At 46.4% G+C, this 25,753-nt stretch overlaps 1 protein-coding gene across 2 annotated transcripts in view; it reads right to left on the minus strand.

Moving 5' to 3' along the window:
- Window positions 1–25,753, minus strand: part of vstm2l (V-set and transmembrane domain containing 2 like) — a 68,881-nt gene that overhangs the window by 28,471 nt on the left and 14,657 nt on the right. The window contains exons 1-3 of one of the 2 annotated variants that reach the window (XM_039767352.1): window positions 15,690–15,901; window positions 2,549–2,718; window positions 439–483 (exon numbers count right to left, since the gene is read on the minus strand). In XM_039767352.1, the coding sequence (XP_039623286.1) occupies window positions 439–483; window positions 2,549–2,718; window positions 15,690–15,849 (375 nt within the window). In that variant the 5' untranslated portion in view covers window positions 15,850–15,901. Of the gene's footprint in view, window positions 1–438; window positions 484–2,548; window positions 2,719–15,689; window positions 15,902–25,753 lie in introns of those variants that run through there. The other variant, XM_039767353.1, reaches the window with a different exon arrangement.

Genomic DNA, 25,753 nt, shown 5'->3' on the forward strand with positions numbered 1-25,753 from the left:
GGCTTTCTTTTAAAATGTCTGAATCTCATAATATTGGTGTTTTGTTTGTTTGAAAGTGAGATGGATAAACTATGTTACAATGTGTGAGTAATCGCAAGACGTGGATCGACTCTCGACAGCCATCTTGGCTTAAGAAGAAAAACGAAAGAATTCGGTAAGTTTGAAGTGTTAATTCCAATGTCAAGTGGCAGTGCCGGCAGGATGTTTTTTAAAATGTATAGAAAACGTTGGACTTTGGAACCCAGTTTCGCTTGGCAGATGCACGTACACCACTTTCATGAAGAGAAAATTTCAAATTGGAAAACATCCAACTTGAAAACCGCCAGTAAACGTCACTTTGCACAGAATGGAAAAGTTTAACCGAGAACAGCAGAAATGAAAGGCGGCTCAGAAAGTCAAGTATGAGATGCAAGGACACTTTAAGAGTCGAGAACTCACGCTGATTTTGGTCGCATCCCTTGAAATGTCTTCTTCTGGAATTATCTGTAATGAAAGTAAAAAAAAAAAGAACAAAGTCAGCAGTCAGTCGTACGAGGAACGGGAATGCAATACTGTGGAAAACGGCGGGGAGTGTGAAGAATTTATATCGCCATTTAATTTTTTTGGGATCAATTTTTTTTTTTATTATGCAAGAAAAAAGACAATAGAATAACCCACATACTGTAATGAACAATCATTTAATGAACCTCCCCACACCAACAGCTACCCCACCAACCCACATAGCTACATTTTTTTGCACTCAAATTTTTTTCTTGAAAATCGGCGAGCAGTGAAACTATCTGAACACAAATCATAAAATAACTGAGACCCTCCCCAGACCGTGGGGGCCGAATTAAGAAGTGGGCAGAAAGTAGCGGGGAACGTTTCATGTAAAGATCCGGCAGATTGAGAAAATATTCAGACCCCTTCAACTTTTGCACTCTTTATTGATAAATGTGTTTGTCACATATGCACATCAGAGGACCCCCCACCCCCTTCAGGCTCACCTGTGGTATGTGGTACCACCCCGGGACGTGGTCAATGTGGTACCATCCCTGACAGTCGCGAGAAACTGCCCCCCGAGGGCAACAGAGCCAAAAAAGCCCCACCCCTTCCAGTCCAACTGATATAACAGAGGGACGTGAACAAGAGATGGCATCTCAGTTCAGATCTGACGAGCTACGAGGTCACATGGAAGAGATGGCATCTCGGTTCAGATCTGACGAGCTACGAGGTCACATGGAAGAGATGGCATCTCGGTTCAGATCTGACGAGCTACGAGGTCACATGGGCACCTCAAAGCTGCTCATACAGCACAACTTGCCAGTCCTTATTGTTCCATCCTCTTTGTTAGCAATTTATTTCACTTTCTGTGGCAACGTGTTAAACAGGGTTTCACCCGGTTGGCACCCCAATTATTTCTTGGTCTCACCCAGAGTCATCCCTTGCCCTACTACATCAGTCTACACTCGACAACCCATAACGACAAAGCGGAAATGTGTCTTCAGGGGATAGCCACTAATCCAATAAAATGAGGTTAAGACACAATGCAGGAAAGCGGTCCTTAAAACTCGGTCCCCATTGCAATCCTCTGCTAACCACAAACGGGACCTTGCAGCAGATGTCTGAGACGGCCAAATGAGAGGCACAGCCATCCATCTTTCTCAGGTCCGGGTCCCTACTGTCCCCTACTGTCCTAATCCTCACCTGATGGCTCCAAGTGGGCTCTTCTTCTGAGCCCCCAAGATCACTAGCAGGTTACTCCAGTTCCTTGGTCGCTTGGCTGGAGAAGCCTTCTGCAGCCCCCAGGTGTCGGCCATGCGCTCCTTTCAATGGACTCTCCTTCTGTCTGCCCCCCCACCCCCTCACTCGTGCACCAGTTCTAACCTCCTTTTCTGATCCGACTCCTCCCCTTCTGTCCCGTGCAGAGGCTCCTTTATTCACTGTTGCCTAACTGGGTGCGGATGCGAGGGGCCACTCCCTCCACAGCATCACCAAGGGGCCCGACTGATCTGTCTAGTCAGTCTAACCCTAACCCTAAGCCTAACCCTAACCCTCCCCACGTGTATGCCAGCCAGTGGAGTGAAAACGCACACCCACACCCGATTGGAGCCTGGACCTTCCCGGGGTGCACTTGTTTATTTAAAATTGCCCACTGATTTCGTAGCCCATGGACCCGCAGTACCACAGATACACAATGGCGGTTTCTAAAGGTATCTGCCGCCACGTTCGTCTGTTCTGTTATGCCGCTCGCTCGTGTTCATTCCACACATAATACATCAAATGCTGCAGTTCAGACTTCTAGTGACTGCTCAACCCTAACAAGTCCCAAACTTTAACAGCCACGTCTTGTGTTTTTACGATTATTTCAAATCTGATCCGTGAAATCGCTGCAGCGGACTCGACGTATGAGCTGTGGAACCCAACAAGTAAATCTCAGAGACTGGAGAGAGAGACGTGTAGAAATTCTAACTGGTAATCCTCCACCGATGAGCTCCTCATGTTATGGACATGCTGACAAACGTTTAGGAGCCCCTGATAAAAACCCTTTAGAAAAAAACTCCGCTACCTGGTTGGAGGTCCAGGACTGCTTTTCTGTCCACTCTTTATGGTTTCTGATGTACCACCACTGGATCTCAAGGGAGTACGAGGGGGAGCCGCTGCCTATAAACGAACAGGCCATTTCAACGTCTTCTCCCGTTTGCGCCGTGATGTCATGAGGTACCTCGGTGAAGAGGGCTAAAGAGACAGGAGAAGAAAGACAAATTCAGTGTCTCGTATTTCAATATCCGACATATAAGAAAAACAAAATGGCAGCTGTAAGCTTCTTGTGGCAGTCATAGAATCCTGAGAGTTTCATACGAGAATGCAAATTCTTTTTTTTTTCACCACCCGAAAAAATCAGTTTACCTTAATGAGGAGTAGGAAGAGGACAAGAAGATGAAGAAGGAGAACAAAATGAAGAAATTGCTTCACACGCACCATGGGACACAATTTGAAGAGCCACCAGCAGCAGCCGACTCAGATCCTGCCGACTACGCCACTCTCTCTCCAAAACCGGGTTTCTAAACCACTGGGTCGCGGGCTGTCGTTAAACAGGATTGTGATGTGGCGGCCCTGCGGCTCAGAGTAAAGTTTTTAAATAAATAGTCGCCGTACTCGCGGATTATGGAGGGGGCGTGGTAGCGTGGCCGGAGCCGTTCTCGGACGCAATGCGGTGCGGGCGTTTCCTTGCTTAAGTGCACAGGCAAGGAATCGTCCATAGCCGTAACTGATGCCAGGAAGCTGCCAATCAGCACACCTGTGCCACTTCCCCATTATTTATAGTAGGAGTTCGAGTTCGGAGGAGAGAAGAGAGGGAAGAGGATAGAAAGACGCATTAAGTGTGCAGAGGATAATGGACAGGGATGGTGTCACGAGGATCACAGCCCGGGCGCTGGGATGTCTTCTCGCCGGGTGGAGCCTGGATTGGCGGCGGTGGGAGTGGGAGCAGGGTCCGGCCGCACTCTGCAGAACGCCATGGATCAGGCAGCGAGGACACAGGCGTCTCTCCGTGCTGCAAAGCCTATGAAGGACAAGCCAGAGGGGCGTCAGTTTGAAGAGGGAAGCATCTGGCAGGTATTTTAACCTCCACATTTTCACTTTCTTTTAATGCATTATTTATTCATTTATTTATTTAATGACACTTTGATTGCGCTGCACTATTTATTTGAACACATTTCGGTTTTGTCCGTTTTAAAATAAAAGCACTTCTAGACTTTGCACTTGAACCCCTTGCTTTGTTTGGTGTCCCCATTGTCCAGCTCATCCGGTTACATTACGAGGCCCCCTGAAAGAGGGATGGGAGCAAAACCCGCACCGTCACAAGGGTCCTGGGACTTTTTGTGTAAATTTTTTTTCTCGCTCAAGTATTGAGCTGCATATCGTTAACAGAGGTTATCGACACTCAGGAGTCTGATGAAATGACATTTTACAGACTAGGGGGCTCCGGCCCCTGGGTTTGGTTTACCGGATATACATTTTCATGGCAATTGTTACATATGCATTATTTTCATCCATCCATCCATCATCCAACCAGCTAGAGCCTAACACAGGGTCATGAGGGTCTGCTGGAGCCAATCCCAGCCAACACAGGGCACAAGGCAGGAAACAAACCCCGGGCAGGGTGCCAGCGCATTATTTTCACTTTTACTTTAAAACTTTTGTAAAAACAATACTTGTCCTTTATTTTTGGGTGTGGTTACATCTCTTTCTCGCGGGACGTAGATCGCTGCTCACGGTGTGAAGGGGGCGGCTGAACACATGCTAAGGAGATGCCGTCAGATCATCTGCTGTCTTTCTGCTGCTGCTGGCGAGCTGCGTGTTCTGCTTGTCGTCGTTTTAAGAGCTCGGAGCACATGGAGAGTCTGCCAAATGCATTCCAACAAGTGCGAGGACAGATGTCTGTCGTCTTGTTTTAAATTGTTAGTAGGGTCTTCTCAGGGGTTGTAATGTCTTGTCTTGCGTGTCGTCAAAGTGTCTCTCCGAGATGATCACGTCTTGATCACTTCCTGGAGTCGTGTTACACTCCTGCCACTTCACGACTCTCCCGCTCGTGCTGTGAAGGCGGGGGGATCTGAGCGCATGCTAAGGAGAAGCAGACGGATCAGCTGCTGCTGGCGAGCTGCGTGTTCTGCGTGTCGATCATTTAAAGGCCTGTACAGCAGCTGTCCTTTTGTTTCCCTGCCTTGTCTTGCGGGACGTCAAAATGTCTTTTGAGAAGATCACGCCTCGTCTCCCTGCCAGGATTATTTTTTTTAAATAGAGAGATCATTTTTGATTTGGGCCTGTCACACACGTGCGAGTAGGAGGGAGCTAAAGGGTCTGAGTTATCGTCATAAAACATCTGACCAGGGGGCGGTGGAGTGCGCAGACTGTCTTTCTCAGTTCCCTACAGACATTTACCGGGAAATCCTGCAAGGTTTTGGCATCTCAGAAGATATCACTTCCGGAGCCAGCCCCTTTGATGATGTCACTTCTGAAGTCGGCCCCTTTGCTGACATCACTTCCGGAGCCGGCCCCTTTGCTGATGCCACTTCCGGAGTCGTCCCCTTTGATTACATCACTTCTGAGGCCAGCCCCTTTGCTGATGTCACTTCTGAAGTCGGCCCCTTTGATTACATCACTTCTGAAGCCGGCCCCTTTGATTACATCACTTCTGAAGCCGGCCCCTTTGATTACATCACTTCTGAAGCCGGCCCCTTTGCTGATGTCACTTCCGAAGCCGGCCCCTTTGCTGACGTCTCTTCCAAAGCCGGCCCCTTTCTGGACTTCGCTTCTGGTTCTGGCCCTTTTGATGATGTCATTTCCACTTAAAGCCTCCATCTTGGGCTATTATAATCAGTTCTGTTGTGGACTCTGTTCTATGCACATCGTGCTTAAAAAAAACTTTAACTTTTGCGGCCGGCAAAAACAACATATGGGTGGCTGACCCAAATCTTGATGATGTCTTTTTTGTATTATTATCATCGCTGGCCGTTTCGTTTTTCTTGTTCGGCTGCGTTGAATTGCCAGGCTTTGCCCGGTAAGGGGGTGTGGCCTCAGAGGTCATCATTACTCATCAGGATTAAAAGGGAGGCAAAAACATTCACAAGCCGACAGAGCACAACAGACATACATGGACTACAAAATCCTCATCCTCCTTAGCGTTAGTCCTGAGCGTCACCGGGGCAAACCGTCTGGACACGTCTCGCGCCTTTGCTCGGGAAACAATCTAGGCGTGCCTCGTGTAAGTGACAGGCCCGAGGGTTACCTAGGCAACGGCCTCAACATGGCGTCTTGTAAGAAACGTTTTTCGCTCTTGACGGCGATACGAGCAGCGATGACGAAGTGAGCGTGTCGTCAGGCAGTGAACGTGAAATCGAAAGATTCTGAAGAATCCAAAAACGACCCCCGTGTCAGTCGCACACGTGCAGGGTGCTGCTCAAAAGCTGACCAGTCCGGAAAGAAAATCCGCAAGGAATCCCGAGTGTGACGTTGGATTGTGTATCCCACTGTGCTTCAAGATACAGTATATCACACAAGCGACACATTTGGAGTATAAATGGAGTTGTTATTATTATTATTCGTATCATTATACTTTCTACACTTCTGACTTGCACATCTTGCAGTAGAAAGATCCGATTTAATAATTATGTGATTCTTCAAGTCACAAATTGCAATGCTTTTTACGTGTTAGGGTTACATTCTTTTCTCAAAAACAAAGGAGGTTAGCAGTAACCTGGTTAAGGGTTTACAAGGCCAAATAAATCGGGATATTCGCAGAAAAATCTACCTCTGTTAGTCAGGTTTCCCAGAGGCCAATAACCAGAATAAGGGTTCACATGGTGTGAGGGACCAACCGGCACCCCTCTCGCTCCTTTGTCTGACCAGGTGGCCATGGGTAAGGAAGGTCCGCTCTGGAGGGGCGATATGCCCCTTCCTTGCCAGGTCACAGACACAGAAAGGCACTGCGGTAGCCAGCCAGGGCAAGTTTAGAAATCAGCTCATCTGCCTTAATACAGGGACAAGAATCTGTGTGTCCATCCGGTTGCTCTGCCCCTTTCATTCCAACAGATGGCGCCTCACAAACCTTTGGAATAATAAAACGTTTTGCATTTTCCTTTCCAAAGCAACAGGAGGTGCTAACCCACCTTAATAAATGAATATGTGTCTGCGTATCTGTCTGGTTTCTGCGTTACTTCAATTCCAACAGATGGCACAAATATTAGCACTGCTTTTATGAATCCCATACCAAATGGCATGTGACAGATTCATATGCATTGCATTTGTATTTACAACGGAGAGTGCATCACAAACAATAACTAGTAATAAAATGTATTGCATTTATCGTTCCAACAGAGCATCACCAACATTAGCACTGCATTTATGAATCCTGTACCAAATGGCATGTGACAGAGACACGGCACCCGGACGGACACACCGCTAACGCTGAATACATCCAGGATAAGTAAATTCTGGATGGACAGAAGTCGGCTCACCTGCCTTAATAAAAGGACAAGAGTCTGTGTCTCTGTCCGGTTGCTGTGCTCCTGTCTTTTCAACTGGTGGTGCTTCACAAACATCTGCACGTCATTCCAACAGATGGCACCGTACAGACATTTGTGGGAATAAAATACATTGCAGTTGTCATTCCAACAGATGGCGCGTCACAAACATTTGTCGTAATGTATTTTGTTCCTTCAAATCTTTGTGAAGCGCCATCTGTTGGAATGACAACTGCAATGCATTTTATTCCTACCTGCATTCCAATAGATGTTCGTATTGAGGTCTGTGTGGATTACTGAGATTTCAAGCTGTCCTAGACGGGGGGCACAGCCTGTCCTCTTCATAACCGCCTTCAGTTGTGTCAGCTCTTCACCCCCCATGTAAACTAAAACCGTTCAGCTCCGTCAGTCTCTCGTTGGGGGCTCAGAGCTCTACGGTGAGACAGCCAGCCAAGGCCGTTGTCGTTTGATTTCATTTTATGCAATCCAAATTAAACAGATGTTTATTTCCCCAGTAACAACTGGCTGACGTGTTGGTGGCACAGAGGTGGTGGTAGACCAGGGTTCACGGCTCGGGTCCTCCCTGCATGTTCTCTGTGTGAGGTTTTCACGATCAGTCCAAAGGCATGAAGGTTAGGTGGACTGGCAACGCTAAATCAGCCCGAGTGTCTGTGTCTGTGTGTTGGCCCTACGATGGCCTGCCGTCCTGTCCTGTCCACGGTTTGCTCCTGCCTTGTGCCCTTGGCTGGCTGGGATGGGCTCCAGGACCCCCTGCACCACTAGTCTGGATTAAGTGGGTTAGAAAATGGCACGAGATTTGGTTGGACTGATTTTTCTGCAGCTCTGTGTTTGCTTGTTGCACCGTAGTATTTATAAATAAATAAAATGTCATCAATAAAAAATGTGAACAACTGTTACATCTCCATTTCTATGAACAAAATTAATGAAAACTCGTCCGATGAGCCCCTCCGTCTTCCCTGGACGCCTCGGCAGACTCGTCCTTTCATTCCACACACATGGCGTCGCCATCCTGCCCAAAAGGAGCCGGCTGTCTCAACGCGCACGTTCAGTCAGGCGGGTGGCAGACCAGGCAGTGCCACGCTGCCTCGTCCAAATTAAAATTGTAGCGCCAGCCGAAGCAGAAACATTCGATTCTTCAATGAAGACATTTACCGCCGGTGGCACCGGGCGACGAGTTCAGTTTGATGGCCTTTAATTTGAGAAAAATGATGCGTTTGGTCGTCAGATATTCTTCAGTGTCATTCAGAGCGGGCTGGCAAGGTAGTGGGATTGCTTGGCACTGTGAGACCACCAAATAAATTATGAAGTAATCACAGGATACTCTAAAACAAAGAGTGCAGGAAACGATTCTGTAGTAAGCATGAAAGAAGACTGCAGCTTGGGAATCTTGAATTGTCGATTATTGGGACCATACAACTCGCAAGGATAGATAGATAGATAGATAGATAGATAGATAGATAGATAGATAGATAGATAGATAGATAGATAGATAGATAGATAGATAGATAGATAGATAGATAGATAGATAGATAGATAGATAGATAGATAGATAGATAGATAGATAGATAGATAGATAGATAGATAGATAGATAGATAGATAGGAAAGGCACTATATAATAAATAGATAGAGATTGATATGAAAGGCACTATCTATCTATCTATCTATTATATAGTGCATTTCATATCAATCTCTATCTATCTATCTATTATATAGTGCCTTTCATATCAATCTCTATCTATCTATTATATAGATAGATAGATAGATAGAGATACTTTATTAATCCCAAGGGGAAATTCACATAATAGATTAGCAAAGCCTTTCATTCTTCCATCTCTTCTCTAATACACAGAGACTGGAAATCAAATGCATCCACCTTAATAAAAAGATCCGCCTTAAAAAAGGCCCAAATGCCGGTGTGTCTGTCTGACTGTTATGTGTCTGTTTATCCAGCAGACGGTGCCTCACAGGCATTAACACTTCTTTTATAAATCCCAAAATAATTGATATACAGTATAACAGAGACAAATGCATTGCATTTGTCATTCCAACAGATGGCATCAAAAACATTAACACTGCTTTTATGAATCCTGTACCAAATGGCATGTGACTGCACTGCAAACGCGATCACTGAATACATCCAACAGAGAGGAACTGCAGGACAAACAGAAATCCACGTATCCATCTTAATAAAAGGGCAAATGTCAGTGTATCCCTCTGTTTGTGTCTTCTCGCTATGTCTCTGTTATCGAATGGATGGCGCATCACAAACATTAGCACTGCTTTTTACAACTCTCATAATAACAGAGACATATGTATTGTATTGTATTGGTCATTCCAACAGATGGCACATCACAAACATTAGCACTGCTTTTTATACATCCCATACTAAATAGCACAGAACAGAGACATATAACCATTTGTCATTCCAACAGATGGCACATCACAAGCATTCTCACAGTTTTTACAACTCTCATAATAACAGAGGCATATGCATTGTATTGTATTGGTCATTCCAACAGATGGCGCATAACTAACATTTGCTCTACTTTTACAAATCCTCTACTAAATGGCATGTGACTTTGGGATCAGCTTTTGAAGGTCTGCATTTTGAGAGAGTCTCTCTGGGAATATTTGTAAGTGAGCTAAAAGACTGGGCGATAAGAAACGCAAGGCAAAACCGTTTTTGAGGACAGGCAAAGTCACAGCCCGAGGGTCACAAAGGTAGGCGTGTGAAGAGAGCACAGAGACCTGACTGAAATAAAAGTGAAAACGTCAAAAACAATTCTGAATCGAAACAAACCGTCTCACTAGCGCCACCTGCAACAGAGCCCCCATCACTAAGGGTTTGCTAACCCTCTCCCGGTGGTCCTCTGCCTGCCTTTGCACCTCCACTCCGGACTTTGCTTTGATGTTTCTGAGGTTTGGGGAGGTTTGGGGAGGTTTGGGGAGGTTTGGGGGTGAATTGGGGGTCTTCTGCTTATTCTGTTAAAGATGCAATTGAACCAAAATACTCAGGGGGAAAAAAAAATGTAATCCTGATCTCAAAAGTCCGCTCTCGGTGCCAGCAGGCAGGACTGAAACCAAAGACACACTTGTGTCGGTGCCCAGGCTCTCCAGCACTTAGTCCAAAACATGAAGGGCCATCCTGGCAAGGGTGCCACGCATTCCATCTGGCCTGCACTCTAAAAGTGTGTAATGAACGCTGCGTGACACGCCATGACGAGGCCAGCTATCCCGAGGACACTCGTCACAAAATACATTCACAGCACGGCCGCCTCATCTAAAACGAGTGAGAAAACACGGCCGGGACTCCAGTTCAGATGGCAGCTTGCCGTCTTCTCTAGGAGATGCCCGTGTCCTTCTGTCTGGATCCACTGGGCCTGCCACCTGGCCATGAACTGGCATCCTCTCCACACTGCTGTCACTTTTCGTAACCCAGCAGTCCTGGAACTTGGATGGAAGCAAACATTAACATTTACACAAAATGACACATCACGTCGTGCAGCCGTGCTGGAGGGCAAAAGATTATGAGGGCTTGGCGGGCACTCGAGACGAGCAAAACCACCGGGGCTCATCCATGGAGTCGCAGCTGCAACATGTTGTGAAAGGGATTTAGAAAATCACGATAAAGGGTACAAACACCCACCGAAGGGGTCACATGAAAAGCCAATTTCCCCTTCTGGATTAATCTTCATCATCATCCTCATCATCATTTAAAACTTGTGTTGTGGTGGAAAGTAAAGAGCACCGCTCCATTAGGCCTCATTCACATTTACAAGTGTGTGATAAAGTAAATGCACCCCACAAAACATTTTAATATGTGGACATGTGCAGTGGGACACTTGACACTAAAAGGACACCAATGTCCAGCTGCAGTGCCCGGCCCCTTATTTTAATGAGGGGGTGGATGGCACATTTAAATGTTTCAAAGCTGCCTCTCTCTTTTCTTTAATACCGTATTTCTAAATCTCTTAACGTCACCGCCACGGCTTACTGGGGAGGGGTACACTGGTGTGGTACGGCGGCAATTCCAAAAAGGAGCCCATTCCCTTGAAACGTGGACCACCTACTTCTGGCCACGCGAGAAAAGCGTACAAATGAAAAATAACACAAAGGTCCAACTTAATTCAACAATACAAAAATCCGCGTCTGTGCGTCTGTCTGTCTGTGTGGGTGCGATGTCTCTGTCATTCCAACAAATGTCGCATCACAAAAATGTGTAATAAAATGCACAGCCATTTGTCATTCCAACTACAATCGTTTGCAGTAATGCATTTTAGAGTGTGAATGTCTGTGATGCGCCGTCTGTTGAAGTGACAAACGCAAAGCATTTTATTACTACATGCATTACAAAATACACTCACCTAAAGGATTATTAGGATCACCTGTTCCAATGTCTCATTAATGCAATTATCTAATCAACCAATCACATGGCAGTTGCTTCAATGCGTTTAGGGGTGTGGTCCTGGTCAAGACAATCTCCTGAACTCCAAACTGAATGTCAGAATGGCAAAGAAAGGTGATTTCAGCAATTTGGAGCGTGGCATGGTTGTTGGTGCCAGACGGGCCGGTCTGAGTATTTCACAATCTGCTCAGTTACTGGGATTTTCACGCACAACCATTTCTAGGGTTTACAAAGAATGGTGTGAAAAGGGAAAACATCCAGTATGCGGCAGTCCTGTGGGCGAAAATGTCTTGTTGATGCTAGAGGTCAGAGGAGAATGGGCCGACTGATTCAAGCTGATAGAAGAGCAACTTTGACTGAAATAACCACTCGTTACAACCAAGGTATGCAGCAAAGCATTTGTGAAGCCACAACACGCACAACCTTGAGGCGGATGGGCTACAACAGCAGAAGACCCCACCGGGTACCACTCATCTCCACTACAAATAGGAAAAAGAGGCTACAATTTGCACGAGCTCACCAAAATTGGACAGTTGAAGACTGGAAAAATGTTGCCTGGTCTGATGAGTCTCGATTTCTGTTGAGACATTCAAATGGTAGAGTCAGAATTTGGCATAAACAGAATGAGAACATGGATCCATCATGCCTTGTTACCACTGTGCAGGCTGGTGGTGGTGGTGTAATGGTGTGGGGGATGTTTTCTTGGCACACTTTAGGCCCCTTAGTGCCAATCGGGCATCGTTTAAATGCCACGGGCTACCTGAGCATTGTTTCTGACCATGTCCATCCCTTCATGACCACCATGTACCCATCTACTACTTCCAGCAGGATAATGCACCATGTCACAAAGCTCGAATCATTTCAAATTGGTTTCTTGAACATGACAATGAGTTCACTGTACTAAAATGGCCCCCACAGTCACCAGATCTCAACCCAATAGAGCATCTTTGGGATGTGGTGGAACGGGAGCTCCGTGCCCTGGATGTGCATCCCACAAATCTCCATCAACTGCAAGATGCTATCAGCGTACACACGGGTTGGGGAGATGGACAAAAGGATAGACGGCGTCATCGTTGAATCAACACTCAGCCGTGATGATGATGATGATGATGGGTTTGTAGTGAAGGCGAAGAACAATTTTTAATGAGGTTTCCATGCAGACAGGACATCATGTTTCTGATGGAATGAACGAGTTGTGATTTGGGGGGTCTCAAACACATCAAAATGGGCAGCGAGGACCATAATTGACTCGCCTGTAATCCTGTTAGCCACAAACTACTAACTGCAGGCTTCCGGCCTAAACAAGGCGACCTGGCAAAAATAACAAGAAACGTCCTGAAAGAGCGAGAAGGCCCCACAAGGGGGAGGATCACCGCAAACTGCACAAAAATCACAAGGCATAAATCAAATTGAAAAAATAGAAAAATACAAATAAAAACACCCAAATGATTACCTAAAAGGCAATTCTACGGCCCGCCAGTCCAAATCCACAACCCAGAAGAGAAAACAATGGGCAGAGTGAAACTAATTCAAGAAACCAGACCACCCAAAGAAATCAATCAAAATCCTTACAACTGCTTTACCAGCGGAATGTTCTCCTGATCTGAGCCACTCAATAGTCGGAAGGCGGGCTCAGAAGGAGTGAGGTCACAGTGGCCCCGCCTCCTGGAGCTCCAGCCACAACCCACCAAGAATGGAATCATCATCATCACCATTATCACGATCACTTACTGAGCAGACGCCTTTGTCCAAGGTGACTTGCAAAGCACCCAAGAATGAAGCTGCAAGCATCAAAAGCGAGAGAAGGGACACAGAACGACGTGATGACGCCTCCAGACCCTGAACTCCTTGAGCAGCAGATACTCCGTAGGAGAGAAGCTAAGCAGATCCAAAACATTTAAGAACAAGAGGACTCGGCAAACCTAAACATGGGAGATTGGGTGGCATTCGGATAGACAATGGGAGATCATTCCACAGCTTTGGAAGAAGAACGGAGAAGCAGGCTTGGCACGGCTGGTGAGAGGAGGGACGGTCAGCAGAGATGGATCAGAGACTCCTTGAGGGAACGTAAGGAGAGACCGAGGACTGGAGATCTCAAGGAGTCGAACCGTTCAGAGATCTGTAGACTAGGATCAGAGTCTTCAAGTGGATCCTTGTAGCTTCACGAGAGAACCAGTGGAGAGGAGGAAGAAGACGAGTGAAGAGAAGAACTGAGAACATCAGAGACAAGTCTGACCTGAACAACGTCCTGTCCGGAGAGAACTGGAACAGTCCAGCTGAACGAGAGCACCAGCAACTGAACAAAGAGTTGTGTTGGCATGACTTAGCGAGCCAAGGTGTCGACTCCTCATGAAGAAAGAAGCGACAGGACTGAGTCCTTCAAGATACACAACATAATAATAGAACGTATAATGGAAGCGACGAGTCCAGGGTCAGGTCCAGAGTCCTGATGGCGAGAGGGTGGAGGAAGGAGAATCAGGGGACAAGCAGAAGATATTCGACTTTGTGAGGTTAGGGTTTACGGTGCTGAGCACACACCTGGGAAAAGATGGCAGAGAGACAACTGGAGGTCTGGGCAGAAACCCCCGGAGAGAAACAAGAGGAGGTCAGAGAAGCCATGAGAAGAGAAAATGTAGAGAGAGATGAGAAGCAGGCCCAGCACTGACCCTTCAGGCCCACCCATAGAAAGCGTGTGGAGAGAAGATGAAGGGTTAAGACCGGGAGATGCCAAACGATCGGTCCGAGAGGTGGGACTTGAACCCGTCCAAAGCAGAAGTGCAGGGAGCGGTGAACCGTTTGGAAGGCCACCAAAAGGTCAAGGAGGGTGAGGACATAAGTGGGAGGGTCCCTGTCATTCCAACAGACGGTGCAACACAAACATTAACACATTATTTACAAATCCCATACCAAATATGCATTGCATTTGTCATTCCAACAGATGGTGCATCACCAACATTTGTATTAGTAAAGTGAATTGCATTTGTCTATCGCAACAGATGATGCACATTAACTCCGCTTTTATGAATCTCATAGCAAATGGCATGTAGAAGAGACTACACTGCATTTGTCATTCCAACAGATGGCGCATCGCCAACATTTGAAGTAATAAAATCCATGAATGCATGGAATGTGTGAAGTCAGGTGGGGAAGCAAATCCCTGGATGACATTTTTACCAAGTCTTGTTATGAATGACAGGCCATGACCTCTAAGGACACGGCAACTCTAAGACGGCCATAGCAACGGGAATCAACAATAGCGCTGAGAGAATGGTGGTGTCATGATGGCACAAATCAAAATTAAAACTAACACTGTACATTTCAACAACAACTGATACCTTGGGGTATAACAACACCCCCCCAAAGAATCAAACGATATTCAAAAATAGAAGTCCTTCACAACGCGGCTAACAAGAGACCCCCCTCTGTAATCAATAAGGTGCCACATAAAATGGCGGCGGTCAAAGAGAAAGTCCATCCACAATATGACGGGTCAAAGGGTTACATCTTATAGGGGGAGACAAATCTGAGGAAGGAGAATCAGAGGGCAAGCAGTAGATATCGGACCTTGAAAGATTAGGTGTACGGTGCCGAGTGTTCATCCAGAAAAAGATGGCAGGGAGACAACTGGGGGTCTGGGCCGAGACACGAGAGGAGCTCAGAGAAGCCATGAGAAGAGAAAATGTAGAGAGAGAGAGAATGAGAGAGAGACGAGAAGCGGGCTCAGCACTGACCCAGCCACCCGTAGAAAGCGTGTGAAGAGAAGACGAGGGGTTAAGCCCGGGAGATGCCAAACGATCGGTCCGCGAGGTGGGACCTGAACCCGTCCAAAGCAGAACCGCAGGGAGTGGTGAACCGTTTGGAAGGGGAAGCAGGGCGAGGACGGAGGAGAGACAAGTAAGAGCGTCGGTGAGCGTGTGCAGCAGAACAATACTCGCGGAGCCAAAGCGAAGCAGATCAAGAAACGAAGGGTCTAGAATCGCTGCTAAAAGACACAGCACATAAAAGTGGTGGAAAATACGAACAATATGAAGACGAAATACACAAAAACACAGACCCATACATAACGTGCCGTTTATGGTGACCAACTCTGGACCACAGCAAACGACATCTAAAACATCACAGGTGTCGTGTCACATAATCCAGTTGTACGCACACAATGTCCACGGCACGTTTATTTCTACACCGCCGAGAGAAAGACAAACGGCATACGTTCAAACTCACACGGTCTCTTCGCTATTATATCGACAAGGCCACTTACAGCATTTAAAACAGACACCCTGAGCGACTCGGCACAGGGAAGTGTACTGGCGTTGGGAGGCATAGACTTTGAAAGACTTTGGCTGAGGTGGATGGAAGCTTTTGGCTTCAGCTGTAGTTTTCCATCTGTGACAGTCGGGATCCGCCACGATTCCCTTCATAATAGTAAACGCTTCCGTCGTGTCACCTCTCGATCTCCGTCTGGTTCGACTGATCAGTCAGCCTCTCCGTTTGTTGTCCGTGGTGCTGAAAACCAGTCGCCGTGCCTAAAGAGCCAAAAGGTTGAGTGGGAGGGGCAACATTGAGTGGGAGGAAGTTTTCAAAATAAAAGTTTGTCACGCACGTAGTTGGCAAAATAAAAGCTTTTCATAGAAGTTCTGAAGTTTGCACATCGTATGCCACATATAAACAGACTTGACGGGATACACTGCAAGAAATATTAAAGAGCCATGTTGCAAAAACACAGACCTCGACCAAGAACAGCAGGTCATGTTGAGTTCAAGCCGTCATTTTATAACGCCACTTCATGCGGAGAGTTTTTTTTTTTAAAACTCCATTAATGACGATTTCAAGGGCAGGAGCTCTGATTTTATTTTTTAAATCCATGCCGTCAACGACCCCCGATGGCACACTGCCATTCAAGAACACCGGGCTCGCCTCCCGGTCCATCACTTTACATCCTGGATTTTTAACGTGAATTCTTCAATTCATATTGATGTCACTTTCATTTCACGCTCTCCCTTTCGCTTCATTTTGCCTTCTCACTTTCTCGTCTTCATTTCACTCTCGATATTTTAAACCTTCACTTCAGGCCACTGCGGTGGGTTGGCAACCCTGCCTGGGGTTTGTTTCCTGCCTTGCGCCCTGTGTTGGCTGGGATTGGCTCCAGCAGACCCCCGTGACCATGTAGTTAAGATATAGCGGGTTGGATAATGGATGGATTTCAGGATGGATTTCAGGATGTCACCGATCTTGCCTTCCTGTTCTTGTTGCTTGCCGTTTGGTTCGCCTCACCCGCCCGTTAATAGTACCGTTTACGTCTCCAGCACGCCATGTTAATGGAGTATCGAGAAGTCCCGATACGTGCGAGCCAGCAACCTGCGGTTTTCGGCTGGAAGATGCAACCCACTTAGCACACAGATCTTCGGCTTCAGGAGCTGACAGTTGAAATTCATTAAAGGGGAGCAGCGCTTGAATTACTTGAACGATTCGCACCGTCAGCCTGAGTTTCCAGGTGGCCAAAACAGCTGGTGTGCATTTCTATTTTTTACACGAGAATTAGAAGATCATACAAGAATAAAGATAAATGTGTTGATTTATTTTTGCGTACTCTTTAGCACAGGCGAATCCCGGGCTGGGATTTCAAGCCGGTGTTCTGACGATTTGTCCTACGTTGTCGAAGTATCCTACCGTAGTTTATTGTAAGTCGTAACATTAAACTTATAACGTTATACCATGTCATCATTTAACATGTTGTATTTAGAAGTCGTCTATCAAATTTATGGAATTGTTAACATTTCTCAATTTATTCTATATGCATCATTTAATGCCCGAAAGAGACACAGCCTGATGCAACGATTTCACTAGACGTGCATGGATACAATGGCCTGTACAAGATTAAAAGTCACTCATGCAAAATATACAACTTATAAAATGTTGACAGTAAATACCTATGCAGTAAACTGTAATAAATGCATTAATGTAGTAAGGCTAAGTTGCGTAATTTTGGTCTGCGCATGCGTAGTATCAGTGAGTAGATCATTTCGATGGGTAGGATGTTTCGTTAGAACACCTGCAGTTCGGTCCTGTGCGTCAGGCAGCGTGCGCAATGACACGTCACGGCCAATCAGTTTTTAATAGGCCACAAACCCCTCCCACTCGACACTGTAATCCCTCCCACTTGGCTCCTGGCTGTAGCGATCCCCTTCTCACCGTATTAAAGTCTTCGGTGTTCCAACTGTCATCTTGCAGTGCTGTGTGGCCGGAGAACCTACGGACTATCGGCGCCACTTCCTTCTAACCATTTAAAATGTAAATTAACATTTTATTACAAACATGCAACCTGTAAGCTACAACGAGCCTTGAGCTGAGGCTGTGGCCATGTCACATTACGGCTCGGCGCAGCAAAACTCCAAGTAGGTCCGTCAGTGGAGAAGATTAATCCAGAAGGACATCTCGGATTGAAATCCTATTGCCTCGTTTTTCACGGCAGAATGAAATAAAAGTCTTATCTTGGCAAGCCCGCCTCGTGTCTTGGCAGCCTATGGAATACATAAACACACACAAAGACAGAAAAGCGTGCAGGCGGCGGCTCAAAGCCAAGAGGTGCGAGGTGTCCGTCATCACCCCGGGAAAACCAGCTTGTCGCTCGCGTGACCCCCGGCGCGTTCTTTTAGGTGGACTTCAATGTCCGCTCGCTTGTCTCCAGAGCCTCATTTTCTACTATGATGGCGCAGGCTGTAATTGTTTTAACGCAATTTCCAAATCGATTTTAACCATCACCGACATTCATCCTGCAATTTTTCTAAACGCTCGTTACACCCGCGTGATTTGTGGGGGGATACGATAGAATATAACAGGTGCCTGTTAGGAAACTATCCTCTAAAGGGGCGCCAGGCGGTTGTGTAACGTATTCATGTTATATAACTAAGAGACTGGCCAGTCGGCATAATCAGTGTCATGGATGGACGGGGTGGCACCCAGGCTGGAGGCCACGAAGAAAGATTAATAAAAGTGACGAGACAGACACGGGTTCAATAAGTGAGGAGACAAACACGGGTTCAAGGATCTGCGCTGGCATCTACAAGGTTGCCGGTTCAAATCCCATTACTGCCAGAAGGGACCCCACCCTGCTGGGCACTTGAGCAAGGCCCGTAACCTGACAACTGCTCCAGGGGGGCGCTTTACAATGTCCGACCCTGTGCTCTGACCGCCAAATGTCACGCAAAACGACGGTTTCCCCTCTGGGATTAATAAAGTATCGAGCTATTCAAAATGAAAGAGCAGATTTGAAAAAATTATTTCAAGCAAACTGTATAAGACAGAAACACATTCCGCACATCACTAGATAGAAGGAAACGTTTAGAAGCCCACCTAAAAGTACCAGTGAATGCCACCGAGCACTGTTTCTCATTTATGGTAAACTAGCTGTACCCACATAATAACGAAACAGGACAAGCTTTAAAAATCAATAGATGTTGGCACCGAATCTGATCGTGTTCAGCTCTGACAGGAGAGTGTTACCCGCGTGGCGAGAAAAGCACATGCCCGGGATATCTCTGGCAATCAGCAGCTACCCTCTGAAACACACGGAGCTCTGATCTCTCTCTCAAAAATGTCAAATGTTACTCCTTAACAATCTGTAGACGATAATGTCTGCTGAACAAACAGGTGTCACTAGCTAAGCAGAGGCGAGTTGCGCTCCAACACATGGCGCTAGGTAGAGCGAGTCGAACGGAGGCCGACGCGTGAATGAGGATAGGCGGCCATATCAGAGGAGGCTCAACACCAGGGTGCTGCCACCTGCCTCAAAATCGAGAGACAAAACCTTTTATTCTACAGGCACTGCCAGGCAGGTGGCACAAGTGCATTGAGAAGGGTGGAGACTCCACTGAGAAATGAACCAATCAGGTTTGTTCCATTTTCCGACTTTAGCTTGACTCCCCTTCGCATGTTTATTTAGCGCAACTTGTATTACATATTAATGTTTACAACATAAAAAAATATTTTATACTGGGGGGGCAAGCCCCCCTGGCACCCTCGGCACCCAGCCCCCAGTTACAGCCAGAGTGTAAATGAACAAAAGAACATTTATTGGAGTCAAAAATCACGAAATTCTATAAATATGTAAAACAAAATTATTTATTGGAGACAAAATCATATATGTAAAAGAATATTATTTAACCGAGTCAAAATTATGACATGAGAATAAAATATTTACTCTCTTACCAGTTGGAGTATTCCCGTTAAACTGAGATCCACTATGCTCGATGCAAGACTTTCTCGATATTTTAGTTTATAATTTAAAAATGGAATAACAATCTGAAAATCTAATAACATCACGTTAAAGTTCGATAAATTCTGAAAAGAACGATACCTAACACACACACACACACACACATATATACAGTACATATATAGGTTTTAAAATAAGCCCGATTTAAAGCGTGACAAAATAAACTGAACATAAAATCGTTGCACTTTTAGGCTTAGGAGAGAGAGAAGATAACATTACAAGTTGAGCACAACGGCTTCCATTATTTTAGACATTTTGTAGAAACATAATAATAGAGCGGGGTGGCACGGTGGCGCAGTGGGTAGCGCTGCTGTCTCGCTGTAAGGAGACCTGGGTTCGAGTTTCTAGGTTCTCCCCGTGTCAGCGTGGGTTTCCTCAGGGTGCTGCGCTTTCCTCCCACAGACCACAGGTCTGGTGCAATGCAGGTTAGGTGCATTGGCGACTCTAAATTGTCCCTAGTGTGTGCCGGCTGGGATTGGCTGCAGCAGAGCCCCGTGATAGGATATAGCGGGCTGGATAATAATAGAGCAGGTCAGGCTGAACGCGCATATTTATAATTGAAACTGACCGAAGGGACGGAGTGACCGCAGTGTCTAGAATTAAAATTCCTAACAATCAAAATTCATTTTGTTGTCTATCTGGCCGAAGTGTTTCGGGATTTTAACCTTCTTCAGGGACGGACAACTGGAAACTGAAGAGAAATAAATCATATTTACTGTCTTAAAGCACTAAATAATCACAGGCTCTGAAAGGGGGGTTGGACGACGTCTCAAACACACCTCAGCGTCCGCAGCCTCGACAAATGGAAGGGGCGCAGCTTGTAAAATCGACCCTGGTGGGCCCACTCGCCCAATGCTCTCATTGAATTTAATTAAAGGGCTCATTTATAAAGCACACAGCCCGAGAAGCATAACACAATAGAATTAAAAAAAAAACCAAATTCACGCAGAGCATCCATAAAAGACGTCATCCCTCCGTAATGTAGTGAACTTTGATATGCTTTTTTGGGGGGTCATTAAATAAATGTACGTATTTGATAACTGGCCTTGCCGCTTCTTAATTGGTAGTCTTACAGAATTTATGCAGCTGGATTAGAGAGTATCATGTGGTGGCTTTTATATTATTATCTTTATCTTTATTAGACATAAGATCGGGAACAAACTTAGAAATCCCGGTGAAGATGATGATGGACTCTGTCAGGATTTATTAAAAAAAAAAAAAAACAACAGTGGGTCCCCCCCTAGACTTTCTCGTATGGTCAGATATGGGGATGGATATTTGAGGAGTAAACCGCAAGACAAGGATTATATTTTTATATTATGTACATTAAAAAATCATCAACAACAAATTAATTATAGTAATTGTTCAATGTTAAAGTAAAGTTGAATAAATCGGACTCTGCACGAATAAAAGGTAAAGTAGCACTTCCGGTTAACAGAAATAGCTTAAAAGTTGATAGAAATCTACGTTTTGTACCGAATACTTGTATGCAGAATTGGGTTGACCGAAGTGAAAGCGTCCTCAGGTTATCGTGTTTGCACACACAGAGAGAGAGAGAGACAGACAGACAGACAGACAGACAGACAGACATAATTCCCAAATGATTCCCAAAATATTTTCGGTCTCAGGGAGGTCTAAAACGACGAGATTCATCAAAATGTCGACATCGAATGTTTGGCCAACTCCAATACTCTCCCAATGCTTCATCTACGAGAAAGTAAAAAAGAGGGGGCGTCAATGGAAGAACGGGCACGGAAACGGCAGCGAATATCCATGAACTCGTCACTACCAATCACCGGCTGTGCACTTTAGGAGTGCCAGCCGTCTGGAACAGGAGTCGACTCCTCCTCCTCCTCCTCCAGCCGTTCTGTTCATTTCTGCCATAGGCTTGGAGGCTCGGCAGCTGCTTTTAGAGACCGTCAGAAAAAGCGAAGGACACTCGCCGCTGATTCATCATCATCATCATCAGCGGCTTAACAAGGGTTGACAGCGTGCTCCGATTACAGCGCGTTGACTGGGACCCTAACAAGACCTGCGCTTAAAGCTTCATTCAGGTCAGGCCCGGGGAGGACACGTGGCGGCGCAACGGGCGGCCATGAAAAGGAACGTAGAGCCTGAGGAGCTCATTGCGCCAAAGGCAGAAGGAAACAATAACGGAGGGTTCATCGTCACGATTTTGTGCACTTCGATATCTCTTGGTAATGTCGTTTAGATGGTGTTATCGTCGTTATTACTGAGTGACTCGTCGTTCACGATTCAGATAAATAAAAACCGTTAGACAGGTTATTGGCTCGCGCACTCTCTACCACAACGGCGCGCGCACTTGAAGGCACATGTTGCACAGGAGATGAGGAGATAACGTGCTGATCACTTCTGTTTTTAGGGCGCTATGCGGACTTGCGGTCGTTACAATGAAGGAGGGCCGCACAGTTCATCGTAAATGAATCGCAATTCTGATTATTTGGCTGCTGTGACATCGCAATTGTGAGTAGCGACTATTGAGATGGTCCATGTCGTACTTCTGGCACCCTCTGTTGGAGTTCAAGCTTCCCCAGTTTCAGACTTCAGTGTGGCCGGGCGGGTGATTTGGTGGCCAACCAGGTTGTCCCATTTAATGCGAAATCAAAAAACAATACGAGGCCCATCTTGGAGATGCATTGTTCGAACTTTGATGCTAAAGAAAATGGTTAACAACAAGGTTTTCACAGGCTCAGTCAGTCCTTATGATGTCCTCCTCGCAAATGACGCCACCTTCTTACGAGTTTGGCGGTTTCCTGTGGGACATAAAGGGGAGGGGCAAGGACAGGTACCTTCAGTGGGCGGATTCTCGGCGCTGCGGGGAGAGAAATGATAACGAGTAAGCGGCAGCGCCCCCTCGTGGCACGGCAGGTCATTACAGATCTCGATCCACAGACGCACACGCGTGACAACAGCAAATGAATGTTGTCACCCATCACAGCCACGTTCGTGAAGCGCAAGTGCGCCGGCGAGTCCTGATCACATGACCGCCACGGCGACCGAGTGCAATGCTTTACTAGCAGGCTGCGCCTTACCAACAGCTTTTAAAATGTCTGCACGGCCTTCTCTTCGGTTTACGGCAGCCACAGGAAAACAGCTGAGAGACGTTAAGCGATGCTGAACCCAAATCACCTTACGCGTTTGGGACGTTTCAGTACCAAAATGGAGAGAGTCGACAACAATATGGAATTATTTTATGTTGATCCCAACAGTCTGCTCTGCAAACTGCGGACGCGCTGCACTCAAAAAATTCACCCAACCTTCTGAAGTTCAGCCTCGTAGTCGAGACGTTGCTGTCGCTTCACTTCACAAGACTCTGCAACGCTTCATTACCGCATTTATTCGCGTTTAGGTTCTCCCGCGGATAAGTCGCGGCTTGATTTTACGGTATAATTTCTGGTATTTCATGAAGTTGGTCGTATAAGTCGAATGCGTAAAAACTCACGCTATTGGTCCAGTAGATTACGATATGCTAACGCCCGGCCGCCCACCCGAGAGACTAACCACGGGGCACACGGCCTTTTTTTTTTCTATGTATTGTGCCTACTTGACCACATGGCGATACCCGGACTATTCCGAAGCGACATTTGCACTGGTTTGTGTTTTTTGTATTTCATGTCCTCATACACTTTTATCATAAGAGCAACCCTTATCTACGATGGAGCGTTCGATCAGAAGAAAATATGAAGCTGGTTTGAAATGAAAAGTCGTCAAAGTGGCGAAAGAAACTGGTAACTGAGCTGCTGCCACAAAATTTGATGCGTCAGAGAAACTGATGAGTGAGATTGGAGGAGGCAAGAAGATGTAAAAAAAAAAATGTAATTGTCGCATTTTTGAAGGGGCATATAAGTCAGGGTCTGATTCTATGATCGATTTTTTGGATTTCAAGACCCGACTTATACGAGAGTATATATGGTAATAATCACAGAACGCAATTCTTCTCTACCTTCCCGACTCTGCCCCCTTAACGAAACATGGCGTCTTTTACGCCGGACCCTACAGGAAACTACCAGCTGGAGGCACTTCGGGGTCAGGCAGAAGTTCCCATATGACCCTGCAGTTCCCCTTGTGGCACAGATGTAACCCCGCAGGGCTGTGCTACCGGACTACAACTCCCAGCCTGCATTGCAGGCATCCACATAGGCAGCGTCATCCGAGAGGAATGCCACCCATTGTGTCAGTCTTGTGTAACTCTCCCTGTGCTCTTCCAACAAGCTGGCCTCCCAGCCGGGTGACTGTCCATGAACTATCCTGGCTGGTATGCCAGCCCGCGCCCGACGTCCGTTACACGAATCACAACCAAACCTCAAGCAATATAGAAACTGCCCATCTTATAGAGCAACCTGGGATCAGCAAGGGGTTCGTCTGTGACAGCACAGATGATGTAGCGCCGCCACACTGACCACCGTATGCCCCCTTTGGAAACGCCACTCGCCCTCTCAGGACGACTCTGTGCTTTCTGTCAGCTGACCCTTGGTGCCCAGTGATGGCACAGCAGGTGGAATCTCAAATAATGTAATTTGTTTCCTGTCCTCCGGTGCTTTCTATTTTATTCCTCGTTTTTTGATTCATGTTCTCACACACACAGAACGTTATACTTGATGTGCAAATCTGTTGATTGCATTTAGTGCTGAATATTTGATTCACGTCTCTGTGCTTCTCCTTCTAACTTGTTACGTCTCGGCCAAAAAGCCAAAAACAAATCTCACCCCAGGGGAGCCTGACCCTGAGAAAGTGGGAGGCTTCGGCCTAATGGGCCCCCTGAGAACGAAGGTTTATTTAAGAAATCTCAGAAAGCTCAAAAAAACAAAAAAAAAAAAAACAACAACAAGTCAATCCAAAAGCACACGAGTCCCGAAACGAAATCTGAAAATCGACATGGAAGGCGAAAAGAGTCGACGATCCAAAGAAACGAAGCGCAACTCGCAGAGGAGATCCACCAAAGAAACGCATTCAATGAACCGCAGCGACCGCACTTTCCTCGCTTGGCCTTAATTAGTGGGGGGCGGGCCCTTGTGGTGAGGTCTTGGTGGCCCCGTCTCTTGGGGTGGTGGGTCCGCCCCCAAAATACAAGGAGAGCAAGCTTATGAGCACGGAGATTAAATCGATCCATACAATAAAATGCTAATGTCGGTCTGCCTGTTGGTGTAACGTAAGGAAACGACGACACAACGAAGAGGAAAAAATCCCTCATCATCGAACCCACCTAATCCAGTCCTCTGCCGCGGGGGGTGGAGTTTGTCCCGGAAGCCAAAAGACCCTCGTCATGCACACTCCTGCTCATCTTCTCATGCGTTTACTCCGCCGTGATTATCATAACGAGTTCTAATTGTACGTCTTTTTCTGTTACAACAAGTTTTTACAAATGGTGTGTGTGGTGAAGGGCGCTACATTTACCAATAATCTAAATGTGTTCCTCCAAAAGACCACCGCCCTGTAGGGGGTGCCAGGTGTGTTTGTTGTTGTTCACCGAGGTATGGCGACTACAGGAGGTGGGTGTCTAGCTGGGGTCTTCTGCTCCAATCTTCCTAAAATTTTGGGGTTGGCCTTTCAAACTGCCCATTAAACTGGCAGAATGCCCGGACCCTCTGAGTCACCCGATTGGTCAGTTTTGCTGTGGCTGCTCAGACAGGAAGCGCCAGACAGGGAGACCGAAGAAAGATGTCAGGAGGAACGCCGAGAGTCGCCAACACACACGTGAAGTATTTGTGTTTTCACGGTGGGTAAACGGAGGGTGGGGGGCTGGGCAGGGGGTTCACCCGTCTGCTCTTAGTGGCGGTCAGAAGAGTCTGAGAAGCAGGACTTATGGGAATGCGACAAAGAGGACACGGTGGCCAACACGAGGACAGCAAGGAAAGGTGTTGGACCAGCGGTGGGCAAGAGAAGAGTTTTCAATTTATTTTATCATCGACATGTAAGGTTGCTCAGAATAAACCAAATTGACATGACGTACTAACGTAAACAAAACATAAATAACAATATCGACATAAAAGGTGGGAATAAACGAATCAAAGAGAAACGTAATGAAGGAA

Source organism: Polypterus senegalus, chromosome 10 (assembly GCF_016835505.1).
Source record: "Polypterus senegalus isolate Bchr_013 chromosome 10, ASM1683550v1, whole genome shotgun sequence".
NCBI classification, from domain to species: Eukaryota; Metazoa; Chordata; class Cladistia; order Polypteriformes; family Polypteridae; genus Polypterus; species Polypterus senegalus.